The 19851-nt window shown below is 44.6% G+C and overlaps 1 protein-coding gene across 1 annotated transcript in view; it reads right to left on the bottom strand.

Moving 5' to 3' along the window:
* LOC128700117 (zwei Ig domain protein zig-8-like) overlaps window positions 1–17706 on the bottom strand; it is a 197594-nt gene extending 179888 nt beyond the window's left edge. The window contains exons 1-2 of the mRNA XM_070100830.1: window positions 17691–17706; window positions 15551–15717 (exon numbers count right to left, since the gene is read on the bottom strand). Of these exons, the coding sequence (XP_069956931.1) occupies window positions 15551–15717; window positions 17691–17706 (183 nt within the window). The remainder of the gene's footprint in view (window positions 1–15550; window positions 15718–17690) is intronic.
* Between the last annotated feature and the right edge of the window lie 2145 nt (window positions 17707–19851).

Genomic DNA, 19851 nt, shown 5'->3' with positions numbered 1-19851 from the left:
GTGCTGTAGTGTGGGTGGTGATGGTGCTGGTGTTGTACTGTGGGTGGTGATGGGGCTGGTGTTGTACTGTGGGTGGTGATGGTGCTGGTGTTGTACTGTGGGTGGTGATGGTGCTGGTGTTGTACTGTGGGTGGTGATGGTGCTGGTGTTGTACTGTGGGTGGTGATGGTGCTGGTGTTGTACTGTGGGTGGTGATGGTGCTGGTGTTGTACTGTGGGTGGTGATGGTGCTGGTGTTGTACTGTGGGTGGTGATGGTGCTGGTGTTGTACTGTGGGTGGTGATGGTGCTGGTGTTGTACTGTGGGTGGTGATGGTGCTGGTGTTGTACTGGTGTTGTACTGTGGGATGGTGATTGTGCTGGTGTTGTACTGTGGGTGGTGATGGTGCTGGTGTTGTACTGTGGGTGGTGATGGTGCTGGTGTTATACCCTGGGTGGTGATGGTGTTGTACTGTGGGTGGTGATGGTGCTGGTGTTGTACTGTGGGTGGTGATGGTGCTGGTGTTGTACTGTGGGTGGTGATGGTGCTGGTGTTGTACTGTGGGTGGTGATGGTGCTGGTGTTGTACTGTGGGTGGTGATGGTGCTGGTGTTGTACTGTGGGTGGTGATGGTGCTGGTGTTGTACTGTGGGTGGTGATGGTGCTGGTGTTGTACTGTGGGTGGTGATGGTGCTGGTGTTGTACTGTGGGTGGTGATGGTGCTGGTGTTGTACTGTGGGTGGTGATGGTGCTGGTGTTGTACTGTGGGTGGTGATGGTGCTGGTGTTGTACTGTGGGTGGTGATGGTGATGGTGCTGGTGTTGTACTGTGGGTGGTGATGGTGCTGGTGTTGTACTGTGGGTGGTGATGGTGCTGGTGTTGTACTGTGGGTGGTGATGGTGCTGGTGTTGTACTGTGGGTGGTGATGGTGCTGGTGTTGTACTGTGGGTGGTGATGGTGCTGGTGTTGTACTGTGGGTGGTGATGGTGCTGGTGTTGTACTGTGGGTGGTGATGGTGCTGGTGTTGTACTGTGGGTGGTGATGGTGCTGGTGTTGTACTGTGGGTGGTGATGGTGCTGGTGTTGTACTGTGGGTGGTGATGGTGCTGGTGTTGTACTGTTGGTGGTGATGGTGCTGGTGTTGTACTGTTGGTGGTGATGGTGCTGGTGTTGTAGTGTAGGTGGTGAGCTGGTGTTGTACTGTGGGTGGTGATGGGTGTACTGTGGTGGTTGTACTGTGGGTGGTGATGGTGCTGGTGTTGTACTGTGGGTGGGTGGTGATGGTGCTGGTGTTGTACTGTGGGTGGTGATGGTGCTGGTGTTGTACTGTGGGTGGTGATGGTGCTGGTGTTGTACTGTGGGTGGTGATGGTGCTGGTGTTGTACTGTGGGTGGTGATGGTGATGTTGTATTGTGGGTGGTGATGGTGCTGGTGTTGTACTGTGGGTGGTGATGGTGCTGGTGTTGTACTGTGGGTGGTGATGGTGCTGGTGTTGTACTGTGGGTGGTGATGGTGCTGGTGTTGTACTGTGGGTGGTGATGGTGCTGGTGTTGTACTGTGGGTGGTGATGGTGCTGGTGTTGTACTGTGGGTGGTGATGGGGCTGGTGTTGTACTGTGGGTGGTGATGGTGATGGAGCTGGTGTTGTACTGTGGGTGGTGATGGTGCTGGTGTTGTACTGTGGGTGGTGATGGTGCTGGTGTTGTACTGTGGGTGGTAATGGGGCTGGTGTTGTACTGTGGGTGGTGATGGTGATGGTGCTGGTGTTGTACTGTGGGTGGTGATGGTGCTGGTGTTGTACTGTGGGTGGTGATGGTGCTGGTGTTGTACTGTGGGTGGTGATGGGGCTGGTGTTGTACTGTGGGTGGTGATGGTGATGGTGCTGGTGTTGTACTGTGGGTGTTGATGGTGCTGGTGTTGTACTGTGGGTGGTGATGGTGTTGGTGTTGTACTGTGGGTGGTGATGGTGCTGGTGTTGTACTGTGGGTGGTGATGGTGCAGGTGTTGTACTCTGGGTGGTGATGGTGCTGGTGTTGTACTGTGGGTGGTGATGGGGCTGGTGTTGTACTGTGGGTGGTGATGGTGATGGTGCTGGTGTTGTACTGTGGGTGGTGATGGCGCTGGTGTTGCACTGTGGGTGGTGATGGTGCTGGTGTTGTACTGTGGGTGGTGATGGTGCTGGTGTTGTACTGTGGGTGGTGATGGTGCTGGTTTTGTACTGTGGGTGGTGATGGTGCTGGTGCTGTAGTGTGGGTGGTTATGGTGCTGGTGTTGTACTGTGCGTGGTGATGGTGCTGGTGTTGTACTGTGGGTGGTGATAGTGCTGGTGTTGTTCTGTGGGTGGTAATGGTGCTGGTGTTGTACTCTGTGTGGTGATGGTGCTGGTGTTGTACTGTGGGTGGTGATGGTGATAGAGCTGGTGTTGTACTGTGGGTTGTGATGGTGCTGGTGTTGTACTGTTGGTGCTGGTGTTGGTGCTGTGTGTGGTGCTGGTGCTGGTGATGGTGCTGGTGCTGGTGATGGTGCTGGGTGTGATGATAGCGCTGGTGATGGTGCTGTGTGTGGTGATGGTGATGGTGGTGGTGCTGGTGTTGGTGCTGTGTGTGGTGATGGTGATGGTGTTGGTGCTGTGTTTGGTGCTGGTGATGGTGATGGTGCTGGTGCTGGTGATGGTGCTGGGTGTGATAGCGCTGGTGATGGTGCTGTGTGTGGTGATGGTGGTGGTGGTGGTGCTGGTGTTGGTGCTGTGTGTGGTGATGGTGATGGTGATGGTGATGGTGCTGTATTTGGTATTGGTTCTAGTACTGGTGATCTTCATGTTAGTGTTGGTTCTAGTACTGGTGATCTGCATGTTAGTGTTGGTTCTAGTACTGGTGATCTGCATGTTAGTGTTGGTTCTAGTACTGGTGATCTTCATGTTAGTGCTGGTTCTAGTACTGGTGATCTTCATGTTAGTGTTGGTTCTAGTACTGGTGATCATGTTAGTGTTGGTTCTAGTACTGGTGATCTTCATGTTAGTGTTGGTTCTAGTACTGGTGATCTGCATGTTAGTGTTGGTTCTAGTACTGGTGATCTGCATGTTAGTGTTGGTTCTAGTACTGGTGATCTTCATGTTAGTGTTGGTTCTAGTACTGGTGATCTTCATGTTAGTGTTGGTTCTAGTACTGGTGATCTTCATGTTAGTGTTGGTTCTAGTACTGGTGATCATGTTAGTGTTGGTTCTAGTACTGGTGATCTTCATGTTAGTGTTGGTTCTAGTACTGGTGATCTTCATGTTAGTGTTGGTTCTAGTACTGGTGATCTTCATGTTAATGTTGGTTCTAGTACTGGTGATCTTCATGTTAGTGTTGGTTCTAGTACTGGTGATCATGTTAGTGTTTTTTCTAGTACTGGTGATCTTCATGTTAGTGTTGGTTCTAGTACTGGTGATCTGCATGTTAGTGTTGGTTCTAGTACTGGTGATCATGTTAGTGTTGGTTCTAGTACTGGTGATCTTCATGTTAGTGTTGGTTCTAGTACTGGTGATCTTCATGTTAGTGTTGGTTCTAGTACTGGTGATCATGTTAGTGTTGGTTCTAGTACTGGTGATCTTCATGTTAGTGTTGGTTCTAGTACTGGTGATCTGCATGTTAGTGTTGGTTCTAGTACTGGTGATCATGTTAGTGTTGGTTCTAGTACTGGTGATCTTCATGTTAGTGTTGGTTCTAGTACTGGTGATCTTCATGTTAGTGTTGGTTCTAGTACTGGTGATCTTCATGTTAGTGTTGGTTCTAGTACTGGTGATCTTCATGTTAGTGTTGGTTCTAGTACTGGTGATCTTCATGTTAGTGTTGGTTCTAGTACTGGTGATCTTCATGTTAGTGTTGGTTCTAGTACTGGTGATCTTCATGTTAGTGTTGGTTCTAGTACTGGTGATCTTCATGTTAGTGTTGGTTCTAGTACTGGTGATCTTCATGTTAGTGTTTTTTCTAGTACTGGTGATCTTCATGTTAGTGTTGGTTCTAGTACTGGTGATCTTCATGTTAGTGTTGGTTCTAGTACTGGTGATCATGTTAGTGTTGGTTCTAGTACTGGTGATCTTCATGTTAGTGTTGGTTCTAGTACTGGTGATCATGTTAGTGTTGGTTCTAGTACTGGTGACATGTTAGTGTTGGATACTGGTTCATGTTAGTGTTGGTTCTAGTACTGGTGATCTTCATGTTAGTGTTGGTTCTAGTACTGGTGATCTGCATGTTAGTGTTGGTTCTAGTACTGGTGATCTGCATGTTAGTGTTGGTTCTAGTACTGGTGATCTTCATGTTAGTGTTGGTTCTAGTACTGGTGATCTTCATGTTAGTGTTGGTTCTAGTACTGGTGATCTTCATGTTAGTGTTGGTTCTAGTACTGGTGATCTTCATGTTAGTGTTGGTTCTAGTACTGGTGATCTGCATGTTAGTGTTGGTTCTAGTACTGGTGATCTGCATGTTAGTGTTGGTTCTAGTACTGGTGATCTGCATGTTAGTGTTGGTTCTAGTACTGGTGATCTGCATGTTAGTGTTGGTTCTAGTACTGGTGATCTGCATGTTAGTGTTGGTTCTAGTACTGGTGATCATGTTAGTGTTGCTGGTACTGGTGATCTTCATGTTAGTGTTGGTTCTAGTACTGGTGATCTTCATGTTAGTGTGTTCTAGTACTGGTGCATGTTAGTGTTGGTTCTAGTACTGGTGATCTGCATGTTAGTGTTGGTTCTAGTACTGGTGATCTGCATGTTAGTGTTGGTTCTAGTACTGGTGATCTTCATGTTAGTGTTGGTTAGTACTGGTGATCTTCATGTTAGTGTTGGTTCTAGTACTGGTGATCTTCATGTTAGTGTTGGTTCTGGTACTGGTGATCTTCATGTTAGTGTTGGTTCTCATGTACTAGTACTGGTGATCTTCATGTTAGTGTTGGTTCTAGTACTGGTGACATGTTAGTGTTGGTTCTATACTGGTGCATGTTAGTGTTGGTTCTAGTACTGGTGATCATGTTAGTGTTGGTTCTAGTACTGGTGATCTTCATGTTAGTGTTGGTTCTAGTACTGGTGATCATGTTAGTGTTGGTTCTAGTACTGGTGATCTTCATGTTAGTGTTGGTTCTAGTACTGGTGATCTGCATGTTAGTGTTGGTTCTAGTACTGGTGATCTTCATGTTAGTGTTGGTTCTAGTACTGGTGATCTTCATGTTAGTGTTGGTTCTAGTACTGGTGATCTTCATGTTAGTGTTGGTTCTAGTACTGGTGATCTTCATGTTAGTGTTGGTTCTGGTACTGGTGATCTTCATGTTAGTGTTGGTTCTGGTACTGGTGATCTTCATGTTAGTGTTGGTTCTAGTACTGGTGATCTTCATGTTAGTGTTGGTTCAAGTACTGGTGATCTTCATGTTAGTGTTGGTTCAAGTACTGGTGATCTTCATGTTAGTGTTGGTTCAAGTACTGGTGATCTTCATGTTAGTGTTGGTTCTAGTACTGGTGATCTTCATGTTAGTGTTGGTTCTAGTACTGGTGATCTGCATGTTAGTGTTGGTTCTAGTACTGGTGATCTTCATGTTAGTGTTGGTTCTAGTACTGGTGATCTGCATGTTAGTGTTGGTTCTAGTACTGGTGATCTTCATGTTAGTGTTGGTTCTAGTACTGGTGATCTTCATGTTAGTGTTGGTTCTAGTACTAGTGATCATGTTAGTGTTGGTTCTAGTACTGGTGATCTTCATGTTAGTGTTGGTTCTAGTACTGGTGATCTTCATGTTAGTGTTGGTTCTAGTACTGGTGATCTTCATGTTAGTGTTGGTTCTAGTACTGGTGATCTTCATGTTAGTGTTGGTTCTAGTACTGGTGATCTTCATGTTAGTGTTGGTTCTAGTACTGGTGATCTTCATGTTAGTGTTGGTTCTCTCTGTCACTCTCTCTCTCCCGGGACTGTGTTGGCAGGAGATGCAATCGCTGTAGTTGGCTCCCTCATTGTTTTCCTCATCGTCTTCCACACCCTCATCCAGATCTTCCAGAAATATCCCTGCTAATCCTGTTTTGATGTATCATCAGACGATTGTTAGCTGCGACAATTGTTTGTGAAGAACCTGACTCGGGCAAGGCAGTTGTAGCATTGATGCCAAGTGTACTGGTGTGCTGGTTGGCCTTTCATCAATGATGTCAGGTGTACTGGTTGGCCTTTAAACAATGATGTCAGGTATGCTGGTTGGCTTTTAAACAATGATGTCAGGTGTACTCTCAGGCGTAAGTGAGGTGCTAAAACATCAGGGGAGTGGAACTGTTTCCTCTGAGACAGCCAAGGAAATTTAAAGTGGAGTCATGGGTTACGGTGTTTAGAATTCTAGTGCTATCTCTCAGTCTCTCTCTCTCTCTCTCTCTCTCTCTCTGTACCTTTTTTTTTTTACACAGAGTTTGACAAGGTTAGGTTAAGGATCTCTAACTTTATTGACAAGCTATTTGCAGGTTAAGGATTCCTAACTTTATTGGCAAGCTAAGAGCTGTTACCTACACCAGCTCATTTGAAAGCATTTTTATTGTTATGAAACATACAAGTAGGGAACAGGATGAGGTTGGAGCCATTTGTGGGCCAGCATTTTTCATTTGATCAACTGACGTTATCTCGTTGACATCATAATGCTGTAGAATGTGTTCCATACTCGAGTCATCCTGGGTATATATGATCTCAGATGAAGTGATGTTCTGGAGAAGGATACAGCCAGAGTGAAGTTGCTGTTTTCTGCCCATCTTGTGGTATAGAATCTTGCTTCTCGCTGTCCTCGACGTAGATCAAAGTGTGGTACTTTGACAATATTGGCCTTGTACATAACAGTAAGGTCACCCACATCCCTCCTGTGGTGAAGGCTCTGCTGAAATGACAGGTCTATCGAAGATGGTCCCGGCGAGAGATGAGACGTCTTGCTCTGTGATCCACTCTGTCAAGCAGTCGCAGATGAGAGGGGGATGGGGGGGGGGCAGGCAAACCAAGAAAGTGGAGCATATTCAAGGTGTGAGCGTACTTGTGCCTCATGTAGAATCTTGCAATCCCTACTGTCAAGCCTATGCGAGATACGCGAAGTGCTGTAAGCTTCCTGGCTACCTTGTTTGCAAGATTTACAACGTTGTTCTTCATGGTCAGTTTGGAGTCAAATTTCACCCCATGGATATCAACTTCTTCCCCAGGAGCCAACACTCTCCCATTCATCCTTAGAACTGCACCGGCATTACCATTATGGTGCCTAGAGACCATCATCATTTGTGTTTTCTCAGGTGCAAATGTTACTTGCCAGCTTTCTCTCCCCCTCTCTTTTCTCTCTCTCTCTCTCTCTCTCTCTCTCTCTCTCTCTCTCTCTCTCTCTCTCTCTCTCTTCCTTTCCTTCTCCCTCTCTCTTTATCTTACACAGGGTTTGACAAGTTTAGGTTAAGGATCCCTAACGTTATTGACAACCTACTGACGAGTTAAGAATTCCTAACTTTATTAACAAGCAAAGGGTTGTTACGTATATCAGTTCATTTGAAAGCAATTTTATTGTGATGAAACCTACAAGTTGGAGCCATCTGTGGGCCAGCATTTTCATCTGATGAACTGACTTTATGTCGCTGATATCATTATGCTGTACGAACTTGTTCCAGACTCTAGCCATCCTGGGAGTAAATGATCTCAGATAAAGAAATGTTCTGAAGAAGGGTACAGAGCGTAGTTGCCGCTTGTTACCCGTCTTATGGTATAAAAGCTTGCTTCTCGCTATCCTCGAAGTGGATCCAAGTGTGGTACTTTGACAATATTGGCCTTGTACATAACAGTAAGGCCATCCACATCCCTCCTGTGTTGAAGACTCTCTTGAAATGACAGATCTATCTAGGATTGGTCCATTCGAGAGATGAGACGTCTTGCTCTGTTCTCTACTCTGTCAAGCAGTCGCAGATGAGAGAGGGGGCAGGCAAACCAAGAAAGTGGAGCATACTCAAGGTGTGAGCGTACTTGTGCCTCATATAGAAGCTTGCAACTCTTACTGTCGAGCAGACAGGAGATACTCTCTCACTCTCTCTCTCTCTCTCTCTCTCTCTCTCTCTCTCTCTCTCTCTCTCTCTCTCTCTCCCTCTCTCTCGCTAGCTTGCTACACTCTTAATGACAAGAGGAAAAAGTCGTAATGTAAAGGCTAAATGTAAAATGCTGAGGTGGGGAAAGGTTTTAAATGAAAATAAATGTGATACTGTGGTAAGGCTGGAGTAGGAGGAAGCGTCGAGCTTCAACCCAGGTAAGACGACGGTGGTAAGGCTGGAGTAGGAGGAAGCGTGGAGCTTCAACCCAGGTAAGACGACGGTGGTAAGGCTGGAGTAGGAGGAAGCGTGGAGCTTCTGGAGTAGGAGGAAACCCAGGTAAGACGACTGTGGTAAGGCTGGAGTAGGAGGAAGCGTGGAGCTTCAACCCAGGTAAGACGACTGTGGTAAGGCTGGAGTAGGAGGAAGCGTGGAGCTTCAACCCAGGTAAGACGACGGTGGTAAGGCTGGAGTAGGAGGAAGCGTGGAGCTTCAACCCAGGTAAGACGAAAGTCATTTCATATTTTTTCCTAATTTATGAAGATTTTAAATAGGCTCATTTACATTACAATGTGACTAAGTTTTACTTGTCTGGAGTGCTTATGACAGCCTCTTCAGAACACACGAACACACACACATACACTTGGATGAGCCACACGGATGTTAGGAAGTATTTCTTCAGTCACAGAGTTGTCAGGAAGTGGAAAAGTCTGGAAAGGGAGGTGGTGGAAGCAGGATCCATACATAGCTTTAAGAAGAGGTATGATAAAGCTCACGGAGGAGGGAGGGAGTGACCTAGTAGCGGCCAGTAAAGAGGTAGGGCCAGGAGCTATGACTTGACACCTGCAACCACAATTACGTGAGTACAATTGAGTAAACACACACACACACACACGATCAGTGAAGAGGCGGGGCCAGGAGTTCGGACTCGACCCCTGCAACCTCAACTAGGTGACTACACCTAGGTGAGTACACACACACACTCAGGAGCTGAGTGGCGGGGCCAGGAGCTGAGTTTCGACCCCTGCAACCACAATTAGGTGAGTACACACACACACAGGAGGCACCTGTGACGAGCGGGATCCTATAAGGGTTGGTCCTAGGGCCAGTGCTATTTCTGGTATATGTGAATGACATGATGGAAGGGTTAGACTCAAAAGTGTCCCTGTTCGCAGATGATGTGAAGTTAATGAGGAGAATTAAATCAGATGAGGATCAGGTAGGACCTTAAAGAGACCTGGACAGACTGGACACCTGGTCCAGCAACTGGCTTCTCGAATTTAACTCCGCCAAATGCAAAGTCATGAAGATCGGGGAAGTGCAAAGAAGACCGCAGACGGAGTATAGGCTAGGTGGCCAAAGACTCCAAACCTTGCTCAAGGAGAAAGATCTTGGGGTGAGTATAACACCAAGCACGTCTCCGGAAGCACGCATCAACCACATAACTGCTGCAGCATATGGGCACCTGGCAAACCTGAGAACAGCGTTCCGATACCTCAGTAAGAAATCGTTCAAGACACTGTGCACTGTGTACGTCAGGCCCATACTGGAGTATGCAGCACCAGTTTGAAACTCGCACTTGATCAAGCACCTCAAGAAATTAGAGAAAGTGCAAAGGTTTGCGACAAGGTTAGTTCCAGAGCTAAGGGGAATGTCCTATGAAGAAAGGTTAAGGGAAACCGGCCTGACGACACTGGAGGACAGGAGGGTTAGGGGAGACATGATAACGACACATAAAATACTGCACGGAATAGACAAGGTGGACAGAGACAGGTTGTTCCAGAGAAGGGACACAGAAATAAGGGGTCACAATTGGAAGTTGAAGACTCAGATGAGTCAAAAGGATGATAGGAAGTATTTCTTCAGTCATAGAGTAGTCAGGAAGTGGAATAGCCTAGCAAGTGATGTAGTGGAGGCAGGAACCATACATAGCTTTAAGATGAGTGCATAAGTGTTCGCAATAAAGCTAATAGAATCCTTGGCTTCATATCAAGAAGCATAAATAATAGGAGTCCTCAGGTTGTTCTTCTACTCTATACATCCTTGGTTAGGCCTCATTTAGATTATGCTGCACAGTTTTGGTCACCGTATTACAGAATGGATATAAATTCTCTGGAAAATGTACAAAGGAGGATGACAAAGTTGATCTCATGTATCAGAAACCTTCCCTATGAGGATAGACTAAGGGCCCTGAAACTGCACTCTCTAGAAAGACGTAGAATTAGGGGGGATATGATTAAGGTGTATAAATGGAAGACAGGAATAAATAAAGGGGATGTAAATAGTGTGCTGAAAATATCTAGCCTAGACAGGACTCGCAGCAATGGTTTTAAGTTGGAAAAATTCAGATTCAGGAAGGATATAGGAAAGTACTGGTTTGGTAATAGAGTTGTGGATGAGTGGAACAAACTCCCGAGTACAGTTATAGAGGCCAGAACGTTGTGTAGCTTTAAAAATAGGTTGGATAAATACATGAGTGGATGTGGGTGGGTGTGAGTTGGACCTGATAGCTTGTGCTACCAGGTCGGTTGCCGTGTTCCTCCCTTAAATCAATGTGACCTGACCTGACTAGGTTGGGTGCATTGGCTTAAGCCGGTAGGAGACTTGGACCTGCCTCGCATGGGCCAGTAGGCCTTCTGCAGTGTTCCTTCGTTCTTATGTTCTTATAAAGCTCATGGAGCAATGAGAGAGAGGACCTAGTAGCACTCAGTGAAGAGGTGGGACCAGGAGCTGAGTCTCGACCCCTGCAACCACAATAAGGTGAGTACAATTAGGTGAGTACACACACACACACACAGACCTCACTCAAGGAAAAAGATCTTGGGGTGAGTATAACACCAGGCACATCTCCTGAAGCGCACATCAACCAAATAACTGCTGCAGCATATGGGCGCCTAGCAAACCTCAGAACAGCATTCCGACATCTTAATAAGGAATCGTTCTGGACCCTGTTCACCGTGTACGTTAGGCCCATATTGGAGTATGCGGCACCAGTTTGTAACCCACACCCAGCCAAACACGTAAAGAAAATAGAGAAAGTGCAAAGGTTTGCAACAAGACTAGTCCCAGAGCTAATGGGCATGTCCTACCAGGAGAGGTTAAGGGAAATCCACGTAACGACACTGGAAAACAGGAGAGATAGGGGCGGGGGGGGACATGACACTGACTTATAAAATACTAAGAGGAATTGACAAGGTGGACATAGATAGAATGTTCTGGAGATGGGACACAGTTAGAAGTTGAAGACACAGATGAATCACAAGACGGTTAAGAAGCATTTCTTCAGTCACAGAGTAGTCAGGAAGTGGAATAGTTTGGGAAGCGATCATGGTGCAAGGAGAGTGACCCAGTAGTGGCCAGTGAAGAGGCAGAACCAGGAGCTATGACCCAGCCCCTGCAACCACAACTAGGTGAGTACAACTAGGTGAGTACACACACACACGCACACTCTTCCCCCCTGCACCCTCCCCCTACCTCTCTCCCACTCCCTAACCTGATCTCACCCTCCCTCACCATCCTACTTGTCCCTCCTCCCCTTCCTCTTTCACCCTCTCCCTCTCCCATTCTCTCTCCCCCTCTGCTTCTCCCTCCTCCTCTCTCTCTTCATAATCCCCCCTCTTTCCCACTCCTCACCTCTCTCCCATTTCCCCAGTCTCCAGTTTCTCCTATCTTCCCCTCTGCACCCCCACCCACACAAACTCAGCCAATCAAACCACAAAACAACCACACAGAAATATATAGTTTTTCATTCTGTGGTATCTAAAAAAAATGGTCGCTTTTAAATCTAAAAGACATTGTACTTGATCATGAGAGTGGAAGAGTTGTGTGTGGCTCATCAACTGTTAAGTCTGTGTTGCTGAGAGGTAAACTAACATTTACAAATAGCGATTAACATTTGCTGTGGATATTCTGTCCAACAGTAACCTGACAGTTCCAAAGCTCCACACACTCTTTCGAGTCCCAGTACATCTTTCCCAGTTCAAGACGACGCCACATCTTGACTAGCAGCTCGTAAAGAAAATATTTCTCTCATTCATTGTTCATCACAGGATAACAAAAACAAAAGTAATGTTTGTGCATTATATACCATTAAACAAATTACAAATTCTTTTCAGTAAGAATTAGTATTACAATTTCTTCTAGGTTCATCCTTGTCTCCAGTTCTAGGTTCATCCTTGTGTTCAGTTCTTCCAGGTTCATCCTTGTGTTCAGTTCTTCTAGGTTCATCCTTGTGTTCAGTTCTTCTAGGTTCATCCCTGTGTTCAGTTCTTCTAGGTTCATCCTTGTGTTCAGTTCTTCTAGGTTCATCCTTGTGTTCAGTTCTTCTAGGTTCATCCTTGTGTTCAGTTCTTCAAGGTTCGTTCTTCTAGGTTCATCCTTGTGTTCAGTTCTTCTAGGTTCATCCTTGTGTTCAGTTCTTCTAGGTTCATCCTTGTGTTCAGTTCTTTTAGGTTCATCCTTGTGTTCAGTTCTTCTAGGTACATCCTTGTGTTCAGTTCTTCTAGGTTCATTCTTGTGTTCAGTTCTTCTAGGTTCATCCTTGTGTTCAGTTCTTCTAGATTCATTCTTGTGTTCAGTTCTTCTAGGTTCATCCTTGTGTTCAGTTCTTCTATGTTCATCCTTGTGTTCAGTTCTTCAAGGTTCATCCTTGTGTTCAGTTCTTCTAGGTTCATCCTTGTGTTCAGTTCTTCTAGGTTCATCCTTGTGTTCAGTTCTTCTAGGTTCATCCTTGTGTTCAGTTCTTCTAGGTTCATCCTTGTGTTCAGTTCTTCTAGGTTCATCCTTGTGTTCAGTTCTTCTAGGTTCATCCTTGTGTTCAGTTCTTCTAGGTTCATCCTTGTGTTCAGTTCTTCTAGGTTCATCCTTGTGTTCAGTTCTTCTAGGTTCATCCTTTTTTTCAGTTCTTCTAGGTTCATCCTTGTGTTCAGTTCTTCTAGGTTCATCCTTGTGTTCAGTTCTTCTTGGTTCATCCTTGTGCTCAGTTCTTCTAGGTTCATCCTTGTGTTCAGTTCTTCTAGGTTCATTCTTGTGTTCAGTTCTTCTAGGTTCATCCTTGTGTTCAGTTCTTCTAGGTTCATCCTTGTGTTCAGTTCTTCTAGGTTCATCGTTGTGTTCAGTTCTTCTAGGTTCATCCTTGTGTTCAGTTCTTCTAGGTTCATCCTTGTGTTCAGTTCTTCTAGGTTCATCCTTGTTTTCAGTTCTTCTAGGTTCATCCTTGTGTTCAGTTCTTCTAGGTTCATCCTTGTGTTCAGTTCTTCTAGGTTCATCCTTGTGTTCAGTTCTTCTAGGTTCATCCTTGTGTTCAGTTCTTCTAGGTTCATCCTTGTGTTCAGTTCTTCTAGGTTCATCCTTGTGTTCAGTTCTTCTAGGTTCATCCTTGTGTTCAGTTCTTCTAGGTTCATCCTTGTGTTCAGTTCTTCTAGGTTCATCCTTGTGTTCAGTTCTTCTAGGTTCATCCTTGTGTTCAGTTCTTCTTGGTTCATCCTTGTGTTCAGTTCTTCTAGGTTCATCCTTGTGTTCAGTTCTTCTAGGTTCATCCTTGTGTTCAGTTCTTCAAGGTTCATCCTTGTGTTCAGTTCTTCTTGGTTCATCCTCGTGTTCAGTTCTTCTAGGTTCATCCTTGTGTTCAGTTCTTCTAGGTTCATCCTTGTGTTCAGTTCTTCAAGGTTCATCCTTGTGTTCAGTTCTTCAAGGTTCATCCTTGTGTTCAGTTCTTCTAGGTTCATCCTTGTGTTCAGTTCTTCAAGGTTCATCCTTGTGTTCAGTTCTTCTTGGTTCATCCTTGTGTTCAGTTCTTCTTGGTTCATCCTTGTGTTCAGTTCTTCTAGGTTCATCCTTGTGTTCAGTTCTTCAAGGTTCATGCTTGTGTTCAGTCGGACGAAAACACCGTTTTGACGGTGTTTTTGAAGCAATAGCAAAACATTAGAAAGGGACTTAAGAAGAGGCATGTTCTCTTGCGTGTTTAAAATGTGACCAATAATCACTCGTCACTACTGTCCCCATTACTTGATCAATACCAAACACACTGACAACTCTATCAAATACAGTGGACCCCCGCTTAACGATCACCTCCAAATGCGACCAATTATGTAAGTGTATTTATGTAAGTGCGTTTGTACGTGTATGTTTGGGGGTCTGAAATGGACTAACGTACTTCACAATATTCCTTATGGGAAAAAATTCGGTCAGTACTGGCACCTGAACATGCTTCTGGAATGAAAAAATATCGTTAACCGGGGGTCCACTGTATTAGCCAATTCTCCTAATTAACAACAATCTAGATCTTTGAACTCCAAGTGTGTGACTGACACTGCGAGGAAAATGTAATTATTGGAAATAAATTATCTATGCAGTGTGCTGTGTGGGTTTCCATTCATTGTTCCCGCAGCGAAAGTTTTCACAGTTTTTATGCATTATTGGATATATTAGTGCTGGACTAAAATTACCTGGAGTTTACCTGGAGAGAGTTTCGGGGGTTAAATTTTGCTTATAGACGACAATATAACCTTACGTGCGCTAATAGGACACTATAAAAATATTTATTTAAAATCGTGTGTGAGAAATCGACATTTGCTTCTGAGGCCTTAAATACCAAATACAGAGTTATTTAATAATAATATTAATAGTAATAATAATAATAATAATAATAATAATAATAATAATAATAATAATAATAATAATAATAATGACAATAATAATATCTTTATTTCTACAAGTACATGTACAAGGTATACAGACCATAGCTGACATTAATGACATACTACTATAGAGAAAGCCGCTTGTTATGCTGAGCATTTCCCTCAAATTATGTCAGTTGTGTCCCAGGATGCGACCCACACCAGTCCACTAACACCCAGGATGTGACCCACACCAGTCCACTAACACCCAGGATGTGACCCACACCAGTCCACTAACACCCAGGATGCGACGCACACCAGTCCACTAACACCCAGGATGCGACCCACACCAGTCCACTAACACCCAGGATGTGACCCACACCAGTCCACTAACACCCAGGATGTGACCCACACCAGTCCACTAACACCCAGGATGCGACGCACACCAGTCCACTAACACCCAGGATGCGACCCACACCAGTCCACTAACACCCAGGTACCCATTTTACTGATGGGGAACATAGACAACCGGTGTAAGGAAACACCCTCAATGTATCTACCCTCGATGGGAATCTAACCCAGATCCTTACCTTGACAAAATGAATCCGAATATTATATTCAGTCCTCTAGCTTGAGAATTTGTTTTCCAGTCTTCCAGCATCACAGAAGAAAAGAAATGGAAGAGTTGGGGAGATTGGAATTGGTGCAGTGAAAGTAGGAAGTGAAGAGGAAGAGAAGGGTCGCACGGGAGAAAGGAGAGAAAAAGAGATGGAGAGAGAAAAGAGAAAAAGAAATACATAGAGAAAGGGAAGAGACAAAATGGAAGGAAGAAAAGAAATGGTACCCGTGTAAGGGAGGACGAGGTGTGAAGGAGTGGGCAGGAGGAGAGAAGAGGAAGGAATAAAGAGAATGTTACTCACTGATCGGTCACCCAGGTGAGACACAGTGCAGGGAAGGAAGGCAGAATCTCCCACCAGAGCAGTGATGTTGTGTGCTGTGTCCTGGAAGCTGGGCGTCAGGATGTGCGGGTACCCTGACCACAAGTGTGACGATGACTCCAGTTTCACGGAGTCGAAGGAGACGGCTCCTGTGAAAGAGAGAGAGACAGGGAAATGAGCACGAAAGGGAGAGAAAGATATATGGTAGTTTAAGAGATCAATGAGGGAAGGAGGGAGAGATACTGGTTGTCTCAACATTACACCCAAACTGACATGTCAACTGACAAACTGAAATATATGCCACATAACTACCTTCAGTTTCAACTTATTAGTTATAAGAACATTTTAAGTATGAAAAGAGGTAAGCAATTACAGATTTACTTTATATTAATAGATATTGCGAGGTGTCACACATTGAAATGAGAAGAAAACAGCTAGCAACCTAGCAACCTGACTTACGAACCCAGAGACACAGGCACTTGTAAAGTGCAGAAGCTATGACACAGTACAGAATGTAACTAACAAGTTTGCTGTTGCAAGGAGCATGTAACACACACCTGTAGCATGTAACACACATCTGTAGCATGTAACGCACACCTGCAGCATGTAACACACACCTGTAGCATGTAACACACATCTGTAGCATGTAACACACACCTGTAGCATGTAACACACACCTGTAGCATGTAACACACACCTGTAGCATGTAACACACACCTGTAGCATGTAACACACATCTGTAGCATGTAACACACATCTGTAGCATGTAACACACACCTGTAGCTTGTAACACACACCTGTAGCATGTAACACACATCTGTAGCATGTAACACACACCTGTAGCATGTAACACACACCTGTAGCATGTAACACACATCTGTAGCATGTAACACACACCTGTAGCATGTAACACACACCTGTAGCATGTAACACACACCTGTAGCATGTACCACACACACCTGTAGCATGAAGCACACACACACACCTGAAGCATGTACCACACACACCTGTAGCATGTACCACACACACCTGTAACATGTAACAAACACCTGTAGCATGTAACACACACCTGTAGCATGTAACACACACACCTGTAGCATGTACCACACACACACTTGTAGCATGTAACACATACCTGAAGCATGTAACACACACCTGTAGCATGTAACACTCACACACCTGTAGCATGTAACACACACACACACACACACACACACACACATATCATGTGGGGTTCGAACACGTGGATAGGGTAAAGAAATACTCACGTAGGCTGGTAGTACGTATAATTATAACGGTAAGTATTGGTAGGCGCCAAACAGCCGGTGACCTGCCTCCTTGCTCTCTCTCTTAAGACTGACTGCCCACAGTACCCATATGTGAGGGGGTGTTTGAAATACTGCTGTGGTCAGCAGCAATGTGAATACAGTCAGTGATTCACGCAGAGACGGTTGGTAGTGAGTCATCTACTGGTACACTGGTTACTGGTAACTGGTACTACTACTGAGAGCCGAGGGGTTGACCCGGATTTTTCAATTAAGCCAGTCAGTAAGCCAGACTGTGGAAGTGAACGCTAGTCAGCCTGCCTCAGCCTACCATCCAGCCTGTCTCCTGTCATCCACCTGCTCCTTCATGCTGTGTGCATCGTTACCCGTCTTCCAGTCAGCCATTCTCGTGGGTTAAGCCAGTCAGCCAACCCAGCTTCTAACCCAGCTGAGAGAGAGAAGTAAGCCACGCAAGTTCCTCTGAAGTATTGTTTCATGTATCGCTTTGTGCTCCCAGTTGGATGCTAAGAGTGTTCTTCACCATCCCTGTGGCATAGAGTGGCTTACAAGCCACCTTCGTGAGTGGTGAGAAGTGCGTGGCAGTGAGAGAGCACAGGGCCGTTCTGTTGCCCCCACCACCACTCGCCACCACGACCACCAGCCACCCACCTCATCTACCTGTGGCTGTTTGCACCCTTGTTCCGGGTCCTAATACTGTTTTGGCTCACATAATTGGTCAAGAGATTGTAGCTGAGCGCCAACGATAAAGCCAGTTATGTGAGTTCAATGATAAAGTGTATTTCTTCCGACAACAGTGAGTCAGTCATCACCACGCAGGACAACCTTCGACAACCTACCCTCATCACCAGTCATCCCGTCTACCACTCCAGACTTCAGTGATAATTTTCTGTTTAGAGACATTTTTCTTGCATTTAAAGACATTTGCGTGTGTGAGACATTTATAGTGAATTTCTTGGGTACTCTAAGCCTAGTGTTTTCAGTGTAGACTCAGTGTTTCTTTGACTCATTATTTTTTGCAATATTTTTCAGTGTTATCGCTCATCTTATATTTTTTTATCTGTGTTTTTTTTTATGCTACTCTCTGTCTGTAGTAAGTATTAGTGTGTAGTGTACCAGTCAGTCACTCTGTGTGAAGTGATTCATTTTTTTTATTGTATTCTTTCAGCATTGTATTCTCCAGTAATTGTCATTGTATTTCATGAAGTGATATTCACCCCAGTATACCAAATTATCTATTTAATTCTATGTGTACCTTTTTTTTCGTATGCCAGCAGTGTCTCATTCCTCTAATTTTTTCGCAGACTGTGTACCATTATTTTTGCCAGCAAATTTTTGTCGTATCAGTCACAGCAAGATTTTGTTGTAAGAATATACTAAAATAATGAATACGTTATTAAGTGTTGTGTGCCCCGCTACTTGTAAGTGTTACACTTCTCGTTTTGTTCCTTGTTTTATTTGTATTCATATTTTTCATATTTCTTTGAACAAATTCACTCTTAGTGTAATTTTCTTTTATTGATATTTCTATGCCTTATTTTGTTGAACTTTTACTGCAGTGATTATTTCTTTACCCTATCCACGTGTTCGAACCCCACATGATAATGCCGGGGAGACCTCATCCACTTCACTGGATCAATCTGTTCCACCAGTTGAGGAGAAAGACTTAGCTCCCACTGATTTCCCAGATGAAGTCAAGCGTTTGTTGACTCTGTTGAACAAACGTCGTAAAGCCATTGCCTTACCAGGTGAGAAGATGGGTATAACGAACTTATTGTCCCATCGTATTCCACTTGAACCTGGTACTACACCTATCTACATACCTGCGTACAGAATGCCTCATTCACAAGTTGCTGTCACAGAAGAATTGATCAATCAAATGCTTGATGATGGAGTTATTGCACCTAGCAATTCACCTTGGAATGCACCCTTGATCCTAGTACCTAAGAAGGATGGTACTTGGCGCCCAGTGATTGACTTTAGGAAGTTAAACGCGAAATCTATTCCAGATCGCTTTCCACTCCCTGTACTGGGTGATCTTTTATGTAACATCGGAGATAAAGTCTTTTCAACCCTGGATTTGTTACAAGGGTTTTGGCAAGTCCCTCTTCACGAGGACAGCCAAGAGCTAACTGCATCCTCCACTCCTACAGGTCATTATCACTTCCTCCGTATGGCGTTTGGATTACGATCCTCCCCTATCACGTTCTCAAGGCTCATGACTAATATCTTTAGAGGTCTCATAGGTAATGCACTTACGGTGTACTTATATGACATAATCGTCATGTCTAAAGACGTGGATACACACTTGAAAAGACTTGATGTAGTATTTGGTAAGCTTGAAGAAGCCAATTTAAAGATCAAACTGTCTAAATGTCAATTTTTCAGATCAGAAATTAAGTTTCTTGGTCACGTAGTCACTCCTAGAGGGGTTACGACTGACCAAAGTAAAGTAACTGCAGTACTAAATTTTCCAACTCCCAAAACTGCTGATGCCGTAAGATCCTTTGTGGGCTTAGCAGGTTTTTATAGATCTTTCATTGCCAATTTTTCTTCTATAGCTGCTCCTCTAACTGAGTTGCTTAAGAAAGATGCTCCTTTTGTTTGGACCTTCCGTCAAGAAAGAGCATTCCAAACTCTAAAAGAAAGGCTAACATCTGCTCCAATTTTGAAATTTCCAGATTTTTCTAAGCCCTTCTATCTGACAACTGATGCTAGTTCAATTGGCATAGGTGCCGTCCTAGCTCAGAAGACTGATGGCAAGTACAACGCAGTTGCATTTGCTAGCCGAGCCCTTACGAAGGCTGAACGTAATTTTACAGTAACTGAGCAAGAAGCTTTAGCAATAGTATGGTCTTTAAAGCACTTCCGAGACATTATTTATCAGTACTCTGTTCATGTCTTGACAGACCATGCTCCACTGATACCTTTATTCCAGAACAAACAACCTACTGGAAGGTTAGCCAGATGGACCTTGACTATCCAAGAGTTCAATCCCAC

Source organism: Cherax quadricarinatus, chromosome 74 (assembly GCF_038502225.1).
Source record: "Cherax quadricarinatus isolate ZL_2023a chromosome 74, ASM3850222v1, whole genome shotgun sequence".
NCBI classification, from domain to species: Eukaryota; Metazoa; Arthropoda; class Malacostraca; order Decapoda; family Parastacidae; genus Cherax; species Cherax quadricarinatus.
The sequence above is the reverse complement of the archived record's forward strand: the minus strand, read 5'-3'. Positions and strand labels throughout refer to the sequence as shown.